The 21,605-nt window shown below is 45.5% G+C and overlaps 1 protein-coding gene across 3 annotated transcripts in view; it reads right to left on the reverse strand.

Moving 5' to 3' along the window:
• TMEM171 (transmembrane protein 171) overlaps positions 1-15,155 on the reverse strand; it is a 36,635-nt gene extending 21,480 nt beyond the window's left edge. The window contains exons 1-2 of one of the 3 annotated variants that reach the window (XM_073624322.1): positions 14,862-15,155; positions 2,609-3,198 (exon numbers count right to left, since the gene is read on the reverse strand). In XM_073624322.1, the coding sequence (XP_073480423.1) occupies positions 2,609-3,198; positions 14,862-14,914 (643 nt within the window). In that variant the 5' untranslated portion in view covers positions 14,915-15,155. Of the gene's footprint in view, positions 1-2,608; positions 3,285-9,444; positions 9,662-14,861 lie in introns of those variants that run through there. The other 2 variants (XM_073624330.1, XM_073624336.1) reach the window with 2 other exon arrangements.
• Positions 15,156-21,605: the final 6,450 nt, after the last annotated feature.

The following is a 21,605-nucleotide window of genomic DNA, read 5'->3' on the forward strand; positions in this document are numbered from 1 at the left end:
TAACTGGATACTATGGGCAAGACCTACAGTCTCCTTTCCTCCAGTATTTGTAGGCAAGGTCCCCTGGGACTCTTGACCATTTGAGTAAAAGCACTAATCTGTGGTGTAAAAAGCTAAGTACTCATCTTCCCTATATACCTGACAACTGACTTCTAGTATTAGTTCTAAATACAAAACAGTTGGTTACATAAGAACAATTAATCATTGGGTGTGTTATGCAGCAATTATGTTACGCATGCCATCGCTGGTTTGAAGTCAAAAGACGCAACCACCAAATGCACAGAGCAAAAAAAAAAAAAACACATTAAAAAAAATAAAAATGGAGGAGGATGTTTTAAGAAAAATGTGCTTTTACCATTTGAGGTTTGCCAGAGCATATAATTCTAAAAAAGTTTAGGGCTGGATTCACACCCGTTTGCTCTGGAGCATTGTGTTAATGTGCTTTTTTCCTCATCAAATCAACAGGCTGGCAACACACTAGGACAGAAGAACAAAAATGCATGCATGCTTGGTAGCACGTTACCATGCATTATGGTGTGCTGCACGTTACCATGCATTATGGTGTGCTGCAAGGCATGGGAGGTTCACTGGCGTGCCATTTAACACAAACCGCACCGTAACACACCAGTTAAGCAACATGCGGTAATGAGCATTTTCCCTTAATGCCCTGTAATAGAGAAGTGTGAATACACCCTTGAACCTAAAAAAAAAAAATGGCATTAAACCCACTGTCAACAAGACTGTCCCTGTTAATTCATTTGATTAAATTCAATTCATCTGAATAGGTGTCCCAACAATCATTTACATGAATTTCTTCTGAGTGTCGAAGAGCATCTACATGTTTTCCATTTCCACCCCTTCCCCGTGTTTCGTGTCTGCACTTCTCCTATTCCGCTGATCTGTTATCAAAGTAATCCCATCCTCCCCACCATAAAAGGGTGCTCACAGAAATAACTAGATACATTAAGCCAGTGGAGGAAGTAAAAGACCACATAGAGAAAATGCACATACAATAATATTTACTTATTAATAGTACACAACATCCATTACATGGAATAAGTGGTATGCAGGTAGAGAGCCATAACCCGAAAGAGAAAAGCTAGTCTGCAGTGTGGACACTTCTCATGAGATTTTAAAGTCTAGAAAAACATTCTGATTTCCAGTGACATTGTCCTGTTGTACACAAACCTGCAATGTAGTGTGGGGGTTATAATTTTGTGTTCTTATGGGAGCTTTTGGGAGGGGGGGGGGATTATAAATCTTATGGTATTGCATCAAAATAAAAAATAGAATACTGTTCACACATGGGCAAGTCTCCGTCCTCCTGTCAGCATGAATGTTCATTCACAAAAACACAAGCTGACAACAGCACATACCAGCTACCACACTTGTCCAAGACAGACTAGCGTAGTAGCCAATGTTTGTTACTGTCAGCTTGTGCTTTTGTGAATGAAAGTGCTCTTTTCCAGCCACAATCATTCACAACATAACCTATATGAGCACTAAACAGGAGAGAAGAGGAGACACAGCTCTATAGACTGGAGAGAGGGAAGTGCACAGTGCCAGCTATCCCCTCCCCAATAGGAAGGCCTATATTTTTAGGCTTAGAGGGTGGAGCTATAGCCAGCAATGACAGAAAATAAATATTTATTTTAATATCTACCTTCAGATTTTAAGCTACAAGTCCCTCGGGTGATTTAGGCATTTTTCTTCCTTCTGATAATACTACATCTTTAAGGCTCCATTCGCACTTGTGTGACTTTGGACACAAAGTCTCATGACAAGTCACAGCCTCTTTGAAAAGGTGCCTGCACTATTTTGATGCGACTTAGTGCCAGAGAATATAAAGTCAGATCAAAGTCGCCCCGGAAATCTTCCAACTTTGGAGTCACGCAAGTGTGAATGGAGCCTAATATAAAATACTTTGTCAACAGCTGTACCAAGGGTTAATTTTAAAGTGCAGGTTAACACATCTAGCACTTTATACGGATAAGGACAAATGTTAATGGACACAGGACAAACTAGTTTTTTAGAACTGATGGTTTCACCAAAAATAAAAAAAATAAAAAAGGAAGGAAAGGAGGAGGTATTCTGGAAAACTCCAGCAGGAAGATCTCTCCACTGGATCCCCAACAATGCTAAATACTTATACATACCTCCCAACTTTTTAAGATGGGAATGTGGGACACCTATTAGTAAAAGTATGTAGGCATAGGACACACCCCCTTAAAGGATAATTATACAAAAACATTATTAGTTAAACCCACAAATTCTTTTTTTTTACCACTGCTATTCCTTTATATTTAAATTTACAAATGTAGAAATTTAGAATATGGATAAAAGGTTTAGCGCTAGGAAACACATTTTGAAAGATAAAAAGTGCATTTTATATACAACTATATAAATCAGACCAAAATGAGGGACAAATGAGGAGGAAAGAGGGACAGAGGGACATTGCTCCAAATCAGGGACAGACCCTCGAAATCAGGGACAGTTGGGAGCTATGCTTATATTGATTTAACTATGTAACATTGTATTACAAATGCTGCATGAGAGATTAAAAAACAGTCAAAGTTGCATGCTGACAACTACATTTTTGAGTACTCACCTACAGTTATTTGAAAGGGTTCATCTATTGGCGACTGTGGTTCCTCATCTATAATTGATTCATTATTATCAGAAAAACTGCGCTTCTTCTTTATATGGGCCACCACAAAGAAACACAATCCAATCAAAACAATTAAAGGTCCCATTATTTGCAGAGAAAGAAGTCCACAGTTTCTATAAGATGTTCCTGTCCCGGTAACATTTTGGCTTGGAGAAACAGAACCACACCCAGGTATCCAAACACCCAGAACACTAACCAGTATTCCACAGGCAACAAACAAAAATCCAAATATTAAAAACTGTATAAACTGACGGCTTTCACCACAGAAAAATAAGCTGTCCGGATCAGTCTGATCGCCTTCACATTGTCTTCTTCTGGCCTCAAGCCTGGCTTTAGATCTTGCCATCACAACAGAACCCAGTCCTATCACTGCAAGGGCAGGCCCCAGTACTTTAAAAGTCAAACTGCAATTATTGAAATTATCCAACTGGCAGGTCTGAAATCCAAAGATGGACAGGAGGAAGCCAGCACAGAAGAGCATCACTCCAAATACAAGCATGATAAAGATCAACCTGGAGCTCCGGGCAGCTCTGTTGGACCCAAATGGGAAAGAGAAGAAAGGATGCATTTTTAGGGATAACTTTGTCCAGTCTGCTCATTAAAAGTAAAGTATTACCTGTTGGAAAAAATAAGATCTGAATTATTGACTTTATTAGACAAAAGAAAAAGAATATCTTTTCACGTGCATAATATGAATTACTTTGCCTTGGGGCAGGTATTCTGAGTCCCCTACAGTGCAGCACTCAGTAGGGAGAGTGAAGGTACAGTACTGTGTTTACATGCGTGTGTATGTATGCACATTACTTTGAATCCTGACCCCCTATTTCTGTACAATCAGAACTGGATTTTTTGTGACTTGATCACCACCTCACCCCCTGTTTTAACCCCCTAAAAACGTATCGTCACTATGCTGCAACTGCATGCAATGCACACAGTTCAGGGTGGTTGCAGCACAGCCCCATTGACCTGGGGGTATATTTTCAGCCACAGCAACAGCATGTGTACACCCCAGCTGCTTCCTTTGCAGCTAAAGGGGGAGCAGTTGGGGTTGGTAAAAACACAGCTAAAGTACAGGTAAACACTGACGCATAGGATGTAGGATGTACAGCCATTAACCTCCATGGCCGGTTGTACACCCTACCTGTAACTCCACAGCCATGGGAAATCTTGTTTTTTATGCTAGGCATATTTTATGCCCAAGAACAGCTAAGCCACTTTAGGAACAAACTTTCCTGATCTGTATACTTGTTCCAGGCCAGTGAATCTGCATAACTTTTTTTTTTTTTTTTTTTACATTAGGTCAACGATGACAGCCTTCATACTTACTTCTCATCACTACAGAGTACAAGGACAATTTGAAGTACATTTTTTCTTCATTTTTAAACTAACCCAAACTTCAGATAAAACGGTTTTCTTATTTTTTTTAGCGTGAAGACCCTCTAACCTATTTCCACCTCCTCACTGTTAAAGTCCAACTCTGGGAAACGTAAAAATTATCACTTGAAATGGGGCTGTGTCCACATTGCAAGGGTTAATTGCTCATTTAAGTCAGGGGCATGGAAAAGAAGATCTACTTATCCAATTCTCCGTGCTGCTAGACTGGTCTCCGGTAAGGTCTTCTCCCCCATGCTCCAGCAGTCTAAGGTCCTGATGTTTTCAAGACCAATGCATGGTCCATAACTTTGCACTGGACATGGCAATGCCTAGGGACAAACCATTCGCCTGGGGAGCAGAACAAGCGGGTGACCCTTGCCGTGCAGCTGGTCTTTCATTTTTTTCCACCAAGTTCCCATGCTGAGTGGGCATTAAAAGTCCTCATTTCCCAAAAGCTGCACTCTTATAGAATATTGCTCTCCTCTTTGATGCGGCAGCCATTGTCTGCAGATTCCTTCAAATCAACTGAGTACCACATACTAAATAAGGTGCGTGTTCTTTGGTTTTTAAAGGGGAAAGCCCATCTTTCAGACTGAAATCAAAGCAATCATTGTACTGGACATGTAAAAGAAATTACATTTATATTCTATTGGTCATACAATCCTGAATACATAGAAATGTGATGTTGGTGAGGGCTGCAAGAACCAAAAGACAATGAACAAATGAGAGTGATGGAAAAGAAAAAGTGGAAGGAATTGCAACAGGAATCAGATTTTCCTTTTTCAACCTGGACTAAGTTGCAACAGGCATTGAGGGCTAAAAAAATCACTCACTCAAAGCAGCAATTGGCAACAATGTTTCTTTTCAGGGCCTGGTCACAACGAGGTTGATTTACTAAAACTGGAGTGTAAAATCTGGTGTAGCTCTGCCTAGAAACCAGCTTCGAGGTTTTATTGTCAAACCTTAATTGAACAAGCTGAGGTTAGAAGCTGATTGGCTACCATGCACAGTTGCACCAGATATCGCACTCTACAGTTTTAACAAAACAACCCAACCATCTATTTGCAGCAGCACATGTTAAAGCAGAGCTCCACCCAAAAGGGGAAGTTCCGCTTTAAGAACTTGTTTCCCGCTCCTCTTGAACAACTGCTATTTTTAAGGAGCCGGTTTTTGACAAGTACCAGCTTCCCCCTTCTGTTCCGACTGCCGCATCGGTCAGAAACTGACGTTCTCCTCCCTCCCCCCTGCAGTCTTCTAGGGACACTGACAAGTCCCAGTAGAAGGCATCCACCATTCACGATGCGCAGCGCGACTCGTGCATGTGCAGTGGGCGCCCGGCTGTGAAGCCACGAGCTGTCACAGCCGGGTACCCAAAATGAAGATGCTGGGGACCGAAGACAGCGGGTGAGACCGACTAGGGTGAGTACGCCGCCCACTGGATCAGGGGACAGGCAAGTGGCTGTATTTTAAAAAAAGTCAGCGGCTACAGTTTTTGTAGCCGCTGACTTATTTTTTCCAAAGGTGACTGGAACTCCGCTTTAAGTGCATTGGTGCGATACCGACAGATGTGCATTTCAGCAGAGTCAGTCCAACACAAGTCAATGCACTAATGTAAGTTGTGGTGAGCTGCCAAAAAATACTGCATGCACCCTTTTTGACAGTGCAATGCAAATTTGTGCCTTATTGCCCTGTGCTACAACGCAGTGTGCTGGGGTTGTTGGCAATTCAGATTAAAAATAACACTGCATCAGAATAATTCCAGGCATTGACATATTAAACATTGTTACATTGTTCCAGCTTGGACCAATGAAACTATGCATGTACGATACCCAGTCAATGTCCCTGGAAGCCTGAAATCACTAGACACAGCTACTTCAGTGAGTACCACTTGCGCTCTTGCATTGTGAACACAGGAGTCACTGTCCCACCTCTGCACATCATTGCCCTGCCTCTTCACCTCGTCCAATCACAGAATGCTTGGCATTCATTCAGAAAAAGCAAAGCATTCTCTGAAAAACGGCCGATGACCTGTGTTCAGTAAGCAGAAGTGCAGCCACTCAGCACAGGACCTAAAAGCTAGTGGAGACCACTCGAATAGCGGCATCTACTGCCCCGTACACACGGTCGGACTTTGTTCGGACATTCCGACAACGGTCGGAATGACAACAACATTCCGACAAGACAAGTTTGTTGGCTCAAACTTGTCTTGCATACACACGGTCACACAAAGTTGTCGGAAAATCCGATCGTTCTGAACGCGGTGACGTAAAACACGTACTTTGGGACTATAAACGGGGCAGTGGCCAATAGCTTTCATCTCTTTATTTATTCTGAGCATGCGTGGCACTTTGTCCGTCGGATTTGTGTACACACGATCGGAATTTCCGACAACGGATTTTGTTGTCGGAAAATTTTATAGCCTGCTCTCAAACTTTGTGTGTCGGAAAATCCGATGGAAAATGTGTGATGGAGCCTACACACGGTCGGAATTTCCGACAACAAGGTCCTATCACACATTTTCCATCGGAAAATCCGACCGTGTGTACGGGGCATAAGTCAGTGATTTCCAGCATCTATTGGCATCAGCCAGGTATGGTATATACATAAATTACATTGCTTCAAGCTGGATCAATGTAACCATGTATAAAATATCCATATCTGGAAAAATATCCAAATTATATTATATATCCATACCCGGAATTATTCTTTAACAAGTGTTCCTGCACATTTTGGTAACGTGTGTTACTGAAAATAGATGGTGTGAATGAGCCAAGTAACTTCTGGGGAGAATCTCTCATGTTGTTAAAGAGAAGCTCCAGTCTCCCCTCAAAAAATTTAAAATCAGCAGCTATAAATACTGTAGCTGCTGACTTTTAATATAAGGACATTTACCTGTCCAGTGAACCAGCAATGTCCTCACCCGAGCCAATCTCAAGTAAGGGAAACAGGCAGGCGCCGGCATCTCAAGTAAGGGAAACAGGCAGTGAAGCCTTGGAATGATCCTGGAGTCTTCTGGGACCAGTGATGTGTCCAAAAAGACTGCAGGGTAGGAAGGGGGTGAACTTGCGGGTCAGTTCACCGCTGCAAATCGGACCGGAAGTGGGAGCGGGTACCTGTCAAATACAACCCCCCCCCCTACAAAAAAAATATTCCCCTTTTGGGTGAACTTCCGCTCTAAGCCTCATACGCACGATAAGAATGTTTTTTATTATTTTTTATTTGCATGCTAGTCTCCTAGAGGAAACCAATAGGTTACTAAAGTTACGAAAATTCTCATACAACTAAATACAACTTCAGATGTAATAAATTGTATTGTAATGTATTCCTTATTTTCTCAGCATGCGTCATCTTGGTCACAGCATTTTTTTGTACAAATACTATACTAATACATGAAAATTGTTCATTCTGTTATCGTACAAAAAAAAAATGTTCGCGTTTGTCCCTTTGGATATTTTCACATGAACTGTAGTGATCGGCTCTTGAAACCTCATGGTCGAAAGTGGTATTTTTTTGTCCAATATTCTCATCGTGTGTACTAGGCTTTAGAAGAGACATTATCCATACAGAGTAAAAAGCCACAATGTCATACTTTAAAGAGCTATATAAAACATAACAGCAGACATTACAGGACTATAAAATCAGAGTAAACAACACAGAGCATCATAAGTAAATAAACCAGTTTAAGGTGCAAAAGCAATAGAAAAATGATCAACTTCAAAGAACCTGTACTGAAAGAAATATGTGGATTTTCACTGCTTACTTCCTAACAAAAATGCTAGTTGCCTGGCAGTATATAGATGCATTGCATCCCTGAACCCATACATTAATGCACTCAGACATCATTTAGCATTAAATCCATTAAGTTCAATAGTGGCCTACATAGCAGGTTCCTTTTAAAGAAGTTGTACATAAGATAACATTCTGGAGGATTTCACCTAAAGTGTATGTAAGCCCTTCTCCCAAAGACTCCTCTTACTGCCCCTTTTAGTCTGGTATATACACAGTTGAAAGTACTTTGTTAGAACTGCTCATTCTGTTCAAAAAAAGTGGTTTCACCTAGATGCGGACTGTGGAAGTTTGGCACCCCCCCACCCGCAAACTCCTGGGACAGTAGGCTGCAGGACCTGTATGAAAGCGCAGCATGTCTTGACTATGCGCAAGGAGCCAGCTGTGAAACGTCAGGAAGTCACAGCCGGCTTCCTATAGTCAAGATGGAAGTTATGTGGATCGGAAGACCGGCGAAGAGCCGGCTTGGGTGAAGACAACGCTGGACTCATGGGCTGGTAAATATCTGTTTAGTAAATGTCAGCAGCAGTAATTGTAGCTGCTGACTTTAATTTTTCTAACAATGACTGTAGTTCCTCAAACAAATAAATGTACTCAGCTTCTCCTGCTTCCTTGGTCTAGTAACCCCTGTGTCCTTGCCAGGACTCTGCCAACCTTGAACACTGAAATCCCAGTTTGCAAGCTGCAGCTGTCAATCACAGTGGCTCCTGCTCAAATCATAAGTACAAACTGCCACAACCAAGAACATTACGATTTATTAATGCCATTCTTCTAAGTAGTGGGTTAAACTGCATTGTGACGTGCTGCAGTGCATGTCCGTTAGCAAGGTGTGTTAGGGTGCCATAAAGGGTGAAGGCACTATACGCACACCAAGTGCTTTTGCAGGTTTTGGTAAACGTTACCTGAGGGTAACAGTGTGAACTCATCCTAAAGCCACACCAGTTCTCAGCTGAGACACAGATTGTAAAGGAAGCCTTAAGCCTCGTAAATATGATATGATTGAACAACCGAGCTTCTGATTTTTGTCAAAAGGGCGTGTGCCAGGATCTTGTCTTGCATACTATCGTTACACAAATTGCCATGCCACGAACACGAACGCAGTGACGTACTACGAGGAATTTCAGCTCTTTAGCGCCACCCTTTGGCCCCTTCTGCTAATTTCGTGTTTGGTGAGCACTGAGTCCGAGCATGTGTGTTTGTACTTTCCACTTTTGTGTAACGGATTTGTGTACTGACCATCCGAAAAAGCTGACGTGGAGCTGTCGTTTGACAAAAATTTACTAGCCTGTCACCCAACATTTGTTATATATAAAGAAAAGTGCAGCGCTGGATATAAACAAACATTCAAAAAGAATAAACCACAGTGCACAATGATTCCCTAGTGACAAAATAAATCAAAATAGTACATATTGTCCACACATATTCCAATGTAGTAACAAAATGGGGTGTTAGGTTAAATACGCGGCTGTTCCCACCGCAAAACTTTATCACACTAAAATATATCCAGCTTAATATTCATATAGTGTCCAAAAATACATATAAGTGAGTCCCTGTTTGGGTAAATCCGTGAATTCCACCGTAATAGACCCGTCACTATAGGAAGATTAAAGGCTTACCAGACAGCCCTTAATAAAAGGCATGAAAGACCTCCATTTTGGATGTTGTCCCTTCAATGAGTGGGTCTTGTCCGGAAGCGGTGTGTAAGTAACAGCAGACGGTCATCAACGGAAAGCGTTCACTCACTTATAACAAAGCCCTCCAGCAGCAAGCTGTCACCATTGACAGTGCTTCCATCTTCACCTGGTCTGCCTTCCAGGTTCGCAGACTCTGGCTGTGTGAGTGTCTGGAGCCGTAAAGCTTACCTGTGCTCCTGGTGAAAAATTCCAGTACTCCCCTCCAATGTTGCAATCTGATCAATGTGTCAGCAGCCTGAGAAAATTATTCCTCTTGCCAGAAGCAAACTGATGAAAAATGTTTGCCTATGGAAAGTCCTTTAGAATAAACCAACATTAGTTGGCCGAAAATTGGAAAACAATTGTTGAAAGGAGCGTACTAACAGTAATAACGTCGGACAATAGTTTGTCAAACAACAATCCCCTTCTGATTTTCGTACTGTGTGTACGAGGCTTTAGAGGAGATATATGTGATGTTCCCTGGTAGTGCGCGCTGTGTAATAAAGTTATATTCACTGCAATGAATTTTCCACCATGTGGTGGTTCACGTCTCAACACATTGCATCGAGACAAAAAAAAAAAAATAAAAAGTACTGCATGCATTGCTGTGCTGTCAACTGACACGATTAGAAACATGAAATTTTGCCCTGTCTATGAATTGGGTGAAATAGCTGCCAGCATAGCCTGGTAGTTTGGTGGAAACTCACTCACATGCTGGACCCAACTATTGTGAAGAACAGTGATCGAGCCCCGTTCATTGGTGGCCATCGCGAAGAATGCCCCTTACAGAAGTGGCCATTGCGAAGAACGCCCATTACAGTAGTGGCCATTACAAAGAAGAGAATGCCCCTACATTAGTCTGGTCCTATAGAAGTATACTATCAGATCTTCTGTAAGTAATATGGACATGTCTGGTCCTATAGAAGTATACTATCAGATCTTCCCCAAGTAATATGGAAATGTCTGGTCCTATAGAAGTATACTATCAGATCTTCACTAAGTGATATGGACATGACTGGTCCTATAGAAGTATACTATCAGATCTTCTCTAAGTGATATGGACGTGACTGGTCCTATAGAAGTATACTATCAGATCTTCCGTAAGTGATATAAACATGACCTGGTCCTATAGAAGTATACTATCAGATCTTCTCTAAGTGATATAAACATGACCTGGTCCTATAGAAGTATACTATCAGATCTTCTCTAAGTGATATAAACATGTCTGGTCCTATAGAAGTATACTATCAGATCTTCTGTAAGTAATATAAACATGACCCGGTCCTATAGAAGTATACTATCAGATCTTCTGTAAGTAATATAAACATGACTGGTCCTATAGAAGTATACTATCAGATCTTCTGTAAGTAATATAAACATGACCTGGTCCTATAGAAGTATACTATCAGATCTTCTCTAAGTGATATAAACATGACCTGGTCCTATAGAAGTATACTATCAGATCTTCTCTAAGTGATATAAACATGACCTGGTCCTATAGAAGTATACTATCAGATCTTCTCTAAGTGATATAAACATGTCTGGTCCTATAGAAGTATACTATTAGATCTTCCGTAAGTGATATAAACATGACCTGGTCCTATAGATGTATACTATCAGATCTTCTCTAAGTGATATAAACATGTCTGGTCCTATAGAAGTATACTATTAGATCTTCCGTAAGTGATATAAACATGACCTGGTCCTATAGAAGTATACTATCAGATCTTCTATAAGTGATATAAACATGTCTGGTCCTATAGAAGTATACTATCAGATCTTCCGTAAGTGATATAAACATGACCTGGTCCTATAGAAGTATACTATCAGATCTTCTCTAAGTGATATGGACATGACTGGTCCTATAGAAGTATACTATCAGATCTTCTGTAAGTGATATAAACATGACCTAGTCCTATAGAAGTATACTATCAGATCTTCTGTAAGTGATATAAACATGACCTGATCCTATAGAAGTATACTATCAGATCTTCTCTAAGTGATATAAACATGTCTGGTCCTATAGAAGTATACTATCAGATCTTCTCTAAGTGATATGGACATGACTGGTCCTATAGAAGTATACTATCAGATCTTCTGTAAGTGATATAAACATGACCTGGTCCTATAGAAGTATACTATCAGATCTTCTGTAAGTGATATGGACATGACTGGTCCTATAGAAGTATACTATCAGATCTTCTCTAAGTGATATAAACATGACTGGTCCTATAGAAGTATACTATCAGATCTTCTGTAAGTGATATAAACATGACCTGATCCTATAGAAGTATACTATCAGATCTTCTCTAAGTGATATAAACATGTCTGGTCCTATAGAAGTATACTATCAGATCTTCTCTAACTGATATGGACATGACTGGTCCTATAGAAGTATACTATCAGATCTTCTGTAAGTGATATAAACATGACCTGGTCCTATAGAAGTATACTATCAGATCTTCTCTAAGTGATATGGACATGACTGGTCCTATAGAAGTATACTATCAGATCTTCTGTAAGTGATATAAACATGACCTAGTCCTATAGAAGTATACTATCAGATCTTCTGTAAGTGATATAAACATGACCTGGTCCTATAGAAGTATACTATCAGATCTTCTCTAAGTGATATGGACATGACTGGTCCTATAGAAGTATACTATCAGATCTTCTGTAAGTGATATAAACATGACCTAGTCCTATAGAAGTATACTATCAGATCTTCTGTAAGTGATATAAACATGACCTGGTCCTATAGAAGTATACTATCAGATCTTCTCTAAGTGATATGGACATGACTGGTCCTATAGAAGTATACTATCAGATCTTCTGTAAGTGATATAAACATGACCTAGTCCTATAGAAGTATACTATCAGATCTTCTGTAAGTGATATAAACATGACCTGATCCTATAGAAGTATACTATCAGATCTTCTGTAAGTGATATAAACATGACCTGGTCCTATAGAAGTATACTATCAGATCTTCTCTAAGTGATATGGACATGACTGGTCCTATAGAAGTACACTATCAGATCTTCTGTAAGTGATATAAACATGACCTAGTCCTATAGAAGTATACTATCAGATCTTCTGTAAGTGATATAAACATGACCTGATCCTATAGAAGTATACTATCAGATCTTCTGTAAGTGATATAAACATGACCTGGTCCTATAGAAGTATACTATCAGATCTTCTCTAAGTGATATGGACATGACTGGTCCTATAGAAGTATACTATCAGATCTTCTGTAAGTGATATAAACATGACCTGGTCCTATAGAAGTATACTATCAGATCTTCTCTAAGTGATATGGACATGACTGGTCCTATAGAAGTATACTATCAGATCTTCTCTAAGTGATATGGACATGACTGGTCCTATAGAAGTATACTATCAGATCTTCTCTAAGTGATATAAACATGACCTGGTCCTATAGAAGTATACTATCAGATCTTCTCTAAGTGATATGGACATGACTGGTCCTATAGAAGTATACTATCAGATCTTCTCTAAGTGATATGGACATGACTGGTCCTATAGAAGTATACTATCAGATCTTCTCTAAGTGATATAAACATGACCTGGTCCTATAGAAGTATACTATCAGATCTTCTCTAAGTGATATGGACATGACTGGTCCTATAGAAGTATACTATCAGATCTTCTCTAAGTGATATAAACATGACCTGGTCCTATAGAAGTATACTATCAGATCTTCTCTAAGTGATATAAACATGACCTGGTCCTATAGAAGTATACTATCAGATCTTCTCTAAGTGATATGGACATGACTGGTCCTATAGAAGTATACTATCAGATCTTCTCTAAGTGATATAAACATGACCTGGTCCTATAGAAGTATACTATCAGATCTTCTCTAAGTGATATAAACATGACCTGGTCCTATAGAAGTATACTATCAGATCTTCTCTAAGTGATATGGACATGACTGGTCCTATAGAAGTATACTATCAGATCTTCTCTAAGTGATATAAACATGACCTGGTCCTATAGAAGTATACTATCAGATCTTCTCTAAGTGATATGGACATGACTGGTCCTATAGAAGTATACTATCAGATCTTCTCTAAGTGATATAAACATGACCTGGTCCTATAGAAGTATACTATCAGATCTTCTCTAAGTGATATGGACATGACTGGTCCTATAGAAGTATACTATCAGATCTTCTCTAAGTGATATAAACATGACCTGGTCCTATAGAAGTATACTATCAGATCTTCTCTAAGTGATATGGACATGACTGGTCCTATAGAAGTATACTATCAGATCTTCTCTAAGTGATATAAACATGACCTGGTCCTATAGAAGTATACTATCAGATCTTCTCTAAGTGATATGGACATGACTGGTCCTATAGAAGTATACTATCAGATCTTCTCTAAGTGATATAAACATGACCTGGTCCTATAGAAGTATACTATCAGATCTTCTCTAAGTGATATGGACATGACTGGTCCTATAGAAGTATACTATCAGATCTTCTCTAAGTGATATAAACATGACCTGGTCCTATAGAAGTATACTATCAGATCTTCTCTAAGTGATATGGACATGACTGGTCCTATAGAAGTATACTATCAGATCTTCTCTAAGTGATATAAACATGACCTGGTCCTATAGAAGTATACTATCAGATCTTCTCTAAGTGATATGGACATGACTGGTCCTATAGAAGTATACTATCAGATCTTCTCTAAGTGATATAAACATGACCTGGTCCTATAGAAGTATACTATCAGATCTTCTCTAAGTGATATAAACATGACCTGGTCCTATAGAAGTATACTATCAGATCTTCTCTAAGTGATATAAACATGACCTGGTCCTATAGAAGTATACTATCAGATCTTCTCTAAGTGATATGGACATGACTGGTCCTATAGAAGTATACTATCAGATCTTCTCTAAGTGATATAAACATGTCTGGTCCTATAGAAGTATACTATCAGATCTTCTGTAAGTGATATGGACATGACTGGTCCTATAGAAGTATACTATCAGATCTTCTCTAAGTGATATAAACATGACCTGGTCCTATAGAAGTATACTATCAGATCTTCTCTAAGTGATATAAACATGACCTGGTCCTATAGAAGTATACTATCAGATCTTCTATAAGTGATATAAACATGACCTGGTCCTATAGAAGTATACTATGGCTCTCATACTATGAGATCTGAAGTCTCCTGTCTGTATATGAGGTATGGTATGTAAAGTGTCCCCAGTGATGAGGGAAGGTGACATGGGCTGTCTCTTGGGGTGTCCCGGTGTAAGGTGAACATATTAGTGTGGAGCCCCGGCTCTCCCGCCCTCTCCAGTCCTCTCACCCGCTCCCAGCACAGTGAGGGGGTCCTTGTAGTAGGAAGTGTCCGGACTCCATAGACGGTCCCCGGAGAGCTCCGCACCTTCTCCACACAACACCCGATCCCAACCGCCGAGCCGTCCAGGGTGTGTGCCGCCTAATCACCCCTCCCCTTCTCTAATGACACAGCCAGGTATGTGTGTGACCGCACGGGGCGGGGCCGCCATGAGCACAGGTAGCCCAGGTGTGACAGAGGGGACAGGGTGTCTGTCATGTCACTAGAGACACGGCGCCCCACACACATTCTTATCGGGGGCACAACTCCTTCACAGGTGGAGGGGAGGCCGCTGATTGGCTGGAAGATGCGCGCTGATACAAATGTATCTCTCCTGGCGGAAGAGAGATCACGTGACCGGCTCCCGCCTTGACCTTGAGCCTGGCCGGGTTGTCGGTCACAGGTGGGTGCGGGGTGGTCACAGGTGGGTGCGGGGTCACAGGTGGGTGCGGGGTCACAGGAGGGTGCGGGGTGGTCACAGGTGGGTGCGGGGTCACAGGTGGGTGCGGGGTCACAGGTGGGTGCGGGGTCACAGGAGGGTGCGGGGTGGTCACAGGTGGGTGCGGGGTCACAGGTGGGTACGGGGTCACAGGTGGGTACGGGGTCACAGGTGGGTGCGGGGTCACAGGTGGGTGCGGGGTGGTCACAGGAGGGGGTGGGGTCACAGGTGGGTGCTGGGTCACAGGTGGGTGCTGGGTCACAGGAGGGTGCGGGGTCACAGGAGGGTGCGGGGTGGTCACAGGTGGGTGCGGGGTGGTCACAGGTGGGTGCGGGGTGGTCACAGGTGGGTGCGGGGTGGTCACAGGTGGGTGCGGGGTCACAGGAGGGTGCGGGGTCACAGGTGGGTGCGGGGTGGTCACAGGTGGGTGCGGGGTCACAGGAGGGTGCGGGGTCACAGGAGGGTGCGGGGTCACAGGTGGGTGCGGGGTGGTCACAGGTGGGTGCGGGGTGGTCACAGGTGGGTGCGGGGTCACAGGTGGGTGCTGGGTCACAGGAGGGTGCGGGGTCACAGGTGGGTGCGTGGTCACAGGAGGGTGCGGGGTCACAGGAGGGTGCGGGGTCACAGGTGGGTGCGGGGTCACAGGAGGGTGCGGGGTCACAGGTGGGTGCGGGGTCACAGGAGGGTGCGGGGTCACAGGAGGGTGCGGGGTCACAGGAGGGTGCGGGGTGGTCACAGGTGGGTGCGGGGTGGTCACAGGTGGGTACGGGGTCACAGGTGGGTGCGGGGTCATAGGAGGGTGCGGGGTCACAGGAGGGTGCGGGGTCACAGGTGGGTGCGGGGTCACAGGAGGGTGCGGGGTCACAGGAGGGTGCGGGGTCACAGGTGGGTGCGGGGTGGTCACAGATGGGTGCGGGGTCACAGGAGGGTGCGGGGTCACAGGTGGGTGCGGGGTGGTCACAGGTGGGTGCGGGGTGGTCACAGGAGGGTGCGGGGGTCACAGGAGGGTGCGGGGTCACAGGTGGGTGCTGGGTCACAGGAGGGTGCGGGGTCACAGGTGGGTGCGTGGTCACAGGAGGGTGCGGGGTCACAGGAGGGTGCGGGGTCACAGGTGGGTGCGGGGTCACAGGTGGGTGCGGGGTCACAGGTGGGTGCGGGGTCACAGGAGGGTGCGGGGTCACAGGAGGGTGCGGGGTCACAGGAGGGTGCGGGGTGGTCACAGGTGGGTGCGGGGTGGTCACAGGTGGGTACGGGGTCACAGGTGGGTGCGGGGTCATAGGAGGGTGCGGGGTCACAGGAGGGTGCGGGGTCACAGGTGGGTGCGGGGTCACAGGAGGGTGCGGGGTCACAGGTGGGTGCGGGGTGGTCACAGATGGGTGCGGGGTCACAGGAGGGTGCGGGGTCACAGGTGTGTGCGGGGTCACAGGAGGGTGCGGGGTCACAGGTGGGTGCGGGGTCACAGGTGGGTGCGGGGTGGTCACAGGTGGGTGCGGGGTCACAGGAGGGTGCGGGGGTCACAGGAGGGTGCGGGGTCACAGGTGGGTGCGGGGTCACAGGAGGGTGCGTGGTCACAGGTGGGTATGGGGTGGTCACAGGTGGGTGCGGGGTCACAGGAGGGTGCGGGGTCACAAGAGGGTGCGGGGTCACAGGAGGGTGCGGGGTCACAGGTGGGTGTGGGGTCACAGGAGGGTGCGTGGTCACAGGTGGGTATGGGGTGGTCACAGGTGGGTACGGGGTCACAGGAGGGTGCGGGGTCACAGGTGGGTGCGGGGTCACAGGAGGGTGCGGGGTCACAGGAGGGTGCGGGGTCACAGGTGGGTGCGGGGTCACAAGAGGGTGCGGGGTCACAGGTGGGTGCGGGGTGGTCACAGGTGGGTGCGGGGTCACAGATGGGTGCGGGGTCACAAGAGGGTGCGGGGTCACAGGAGGGTGCGGGGTCACAGGTGGGTGCGGGGTCACAGGAGGGTGCGGGGTCACAGGTGGGTGCGGGGTCACAGGAGGGTGCGGGGTCACAGGTGGGTATGGGGTGGTCACAGGTGGGTATGGGGTCACAGGAGGGTGCGGGGTCACAGGAGGGTGCGGGGTCACAGGTGGGTGCGTGGTCACAGGTGGGTGCGTGGTCACAGGAGGGTGCGGGGTCACAGGTGGGTGCGGGGTCACAGGAGGGTGCGGGGTCACAGGAGGGTGCGGGGTCACAGGAGGGTGCGGGGTCACAGGAGGGTGCGGGGTCACAGGAGGGTGCGGGGTCACAGGTGGGTGCGGGGTCACAGGAGGGTGCGGGGTCACAGGTGGGTGCGGGGTCACAGGAGGGTGCAGGGTCACAGGTGGGTATGGGGTGGTCACAGGAGGGTGCGGGGTCACAGGAGGGTGTGGGGTCACAGGTGGGTGCGGGGTCACAGGTGGGTGCGGTGTCACAAGAGGGTGCGGGGTCACAGGAGGGTGCGGAGTCACAGGTTTCCTCCGCCGCTGTAGTAGCAGGTTGGCTTTGCTGCTGTATGTGGTAGATGTGAGGCTGCTGTAAGAGACATTGCTGTTTGCGCAGAGGTTGACTTCACCTCCCCCCCATAAGTTTAGCACCAGCTGCTACTGGTGAAAATTCCAAAATGATGGTTGTCGCCAGAACTGGAATAGAGGGGAAATCTTCAGATGGGGACTCCAGTTGTGGTGGCACCGCAGGATTCCCTCACTTTGGAGAGATTTTCTCTCACTTACTGTTTTAGCTATGGAGACAGGAAGTGAATAGAAATCTCTCCAAAGGAATTAATGGCAAAAAGAAAAGCCTGATGGGTTATAACCCTCCCTTACTCTATCCAAAGTGAAAACAAAAAGTTCTGCTTTTAGTTTTAATTTAAGGTCCAGTTCTCATAAGCATGCACGTTTCCCTCACTGCCCTTCAATTTGCATGCAGATGCAAATGTAGTTAACAGCTCTTCAGACGGAAGATCACAAATGCAGTGCAGTTGTGGAAACCCAAATTGCAAGCTACTTCAGTAGCATGCGATTCAGTGCGGCGTGTACTTTTTAAAAGTAATGCATGCACTAAGTTTTGTGTGTTCCAATGAATGGGCTGCAAAGTCGCACCACATGGGAACACCGCACATGTTCCTGTGTGAACCAGCCCTAAAGCCTAAGTGTTGCTAAAATAAACAACAGAAAAATCAGCCCCAGGGAGATAACTTGTAGTCAGTAGGATGTGCCCCTTGAGCCGATTTCTCTTCTTTTAGTAGAAACCCTCCTCTATCCATGCCCCCTCGCCTCCTCACCTCCACCCTGCAGCACTGGAAGAATACACTAGTGCTGGGGCATGGACAGAGAAGAGTTTCTACTAAAAGAAGAGAAATCAGCACAAGGGACACATCCTACTGACTGCAAATTATGTCACTTGTGCTTTTTTTTTTAGCTACACTTAGGCCCCTTTCACACTGGGGCGGTTTGCAGGCGTTATTGCGCTAAAAATACCGCCTGCAAACCGCCCCTAAACAGCCTCCGCTGTTTGTTCAGTGTCAAAGCCCGAGGGCTTTGACACTGAAGCGGTGCGCTGGCAGGACGGTAAAAAAAGTCCTGCGAGCCGCATCTTTGAAACGGTGAAGGAGCGGTGTGTTCACCGCTCCTAAACCGTTCCTGCCCATTGAAATCAATGGGACAGCGCGGCTATACCGCGGTAATACCACGGCTATAGCCGCGCTGTACGAGCGGGTTTAACCCTTTTTCGTCCGCCAGCGGGGGTTAAAACCGCACCGCTAGCGGCCGAATACAGCCGCAAAAACGACGGTAAAACAGTGCTAAAAATAGCGCTGTTTTACCGCCGACGCCCCCACCGCCCCAGTGTGAAAGGGGCCTTAGGCTGGACATAAAGGCCCCTTTCACACTGGGGCAGTGGGGGCGTCGGCGGTAAAACAGCGCTATTTTTAGCGCTGTTTTACTGTCGTTTTTGCAGCTGTATTCGGCCACTAGCGGTGCGGTTTTAACACCCGCTGGTGGCCGAAAAAGGGTTAAACCCGCTCGTACAGCGCGGTATAGCCGCGCTGTCCCATTGATTTCAATGGGAAGGAGCGGTGAACACACCGCTCCTTCACCGCTCCAAAGATGAGGCTCGCAGGACTTTTTTTACCGTCCTGCCAGCGCACCGCTTCAGTGTGAAAGCCCTCGGGCTTTCACACTGAACAAACAGCGGAGGCTGTTTAGGGGCGGTTTGCAGGCGGTATTTTTAGCGCAATAACGTCTGCAAACCGCCCCAGTGTGAAAGGGGCCTTATGCAATTTTCTTATTTAATTTCCTTTAGATTTACCTTCAGCTATGTAGTGCAAGGGCCTGCCTGATTAGATTTACTAAAACCATACAATATGAGGTCAAACCTAAACACATTCAGTTTGTTTGCAATCAGGCAGGCCCTTGTACTACATAGCTGAAGGTAAATCTAAAGGAAATTAAATTAGAAAATGGTATAATGTATGGCCAGCTTTAGGCTTTAAACTGGAAACTAAAAGCAAAACTTTTTTTTTTTCATAGAGTAAGACTGTGTTTACACACTGATCCAACACAAAAGTAGTACAGTGGGGAAAATAATTATCTCAAATTATAACAATTGTATCATATGTTTTTTTTCTGGATTTTTGGTTGATATTTTGTCTCTATCATTTTAAATACACCTATGATAAAAATGATAGAGCCTTAATTTCTTTGTAAGTGGGCAAACTTACAAAATCTGCAGGGGATCAAAAAATTAGTTTCCCCACTGTACTACTTTTGTGTCGGATCAGTGTGTAAACACAGTCTTACTCTCTTACGATCTGACTTTGCCCTGCTACTTCATGTCCAACTTCCATGCGACTTCAATGAATGGAATCCGACTTTGATCCAACCATATCAGGCCCTTTGAGTCTGGTATGAATTTTGAAGGGGAACCCCACGCCAAATAAAAAAAAAAAACGGCGTGGGGTCCCCCCCAAAATCCATACCAGACCCTTATCCGAGCATGAAGCCTGGCAGGTCAGGAAAGGGGGGTGACGAGCGAGTGCCCCCCCTCCTGTACCATACCAGGCAACATGGGGGGGTGGGTGCTTTTGAGCAGTGGTGGTTTGCCAGCCCCCACCCCAAAGCACCTTGTCCTTATAATGACGAGGACAAGGGAATCGTCCCGACAACCGTGTCTTCTTCTTCTGGTCTTCTCCCTCTGATGCTGTCTTCTCCCTCCGGTGCTGTGTTCTTCCTCTGGTTTTCTCCCTCCAGTGCTGTGTTCTTCCTCTGGTCGTCTCCCTCTAGTGCTGTGTCATTCCTCTGGTCCTCTACCTCCAGTGCTGTGTTCTTCCTTTTGTCTTCTTCCTCCGGTGCTGTGTTCTTCCTCTGGTCTTCTCCCTCCGGTGCTGTGTTCTTCCTCTGGTCTTCTCCCTCCGGTGTTGTGTTCTTCCTCCGGTCTTCTCCCTCTAGTGTTGTGTTCTTCCTCTGGTCTTCTCTCTCCAGTGCTGTGTTCTTCCTCCGGTCTTCTTCCTCCAGGACTGTGTTCTTCCACCGGTCTTCTCCCTCCAGTGCTGTGTTCTGCCATTTCTTATATAGCCATGGGGCAGAGTCTCATGGTGACGTCACCAGGTGGCCATGCCCCATAGTTATATAAGAAATGGCAGACAGCAGGAGCTGACACAACGGAGGAAGCCAGCATTGGAGGAGGACCAGGTCAGCAACGGAGAAGATAGCAGCAGCAGAGAAGACAGCACCAGAAGAGAACACAGCACCGGAGGGAGAAGACTGGAGGAAGAACACCGCATCGGAGGGAGAAGAACGGAGCAAGAAGACATGTTGGTGTTACGACGGGGGGTAATCTTCACCCCATACTCATTCACGCGGGGGGGGGGGGGGGGGCGTGATCTGGAGGCCCCCTTGTTAAAGGGGGCTTACAAATTCCATTAAGCCCCCTACCTTCAGACCCCCACAACCACTGCCCACGGTTGTCGGTAAGAGGCCCTTCTCCCCATCCCAAAGTACCCCAAAGTGTTGAGGGGATGTGGCCTGGTATGGTCCAAGAGGGGGAACGGGTGCTCGCTCATTCCCCCCCCCCCCCTATTTCCTGACCTGCCGGGCTGCATGATGCATGAATAAGGGTCTGGACTTACGGACCCGAAAAATAGAAAGAGAAACAGGAAAAAACTCTGCCTCCATGGGAGGGCTCCCGCCGACTGATGTCTTTTCTCTTTGACAGCTCTTATGTAGGCAAGGGCGGGGCCACCCACAGATGTAACCGGATGACCCTGCCCCATCTGACGTCAGAAGGGGGTGGGATC

Source organism: Aquarana catesbeiana, linkage group LG01, assembly GCF_042186555.1.
Source record: "Aquarana catesbeiana isolate 2022-GZ linkage group LG01, ASM4218655v1, whole genome shotgun sequence".
Classification (NCBI taxonomy): domain Eukaryota; kingdom Metazoa; phylum Chordata; class Amphibia; order Anura; family Ranidae; genus Aquarana; species Aquarana catesbeiana.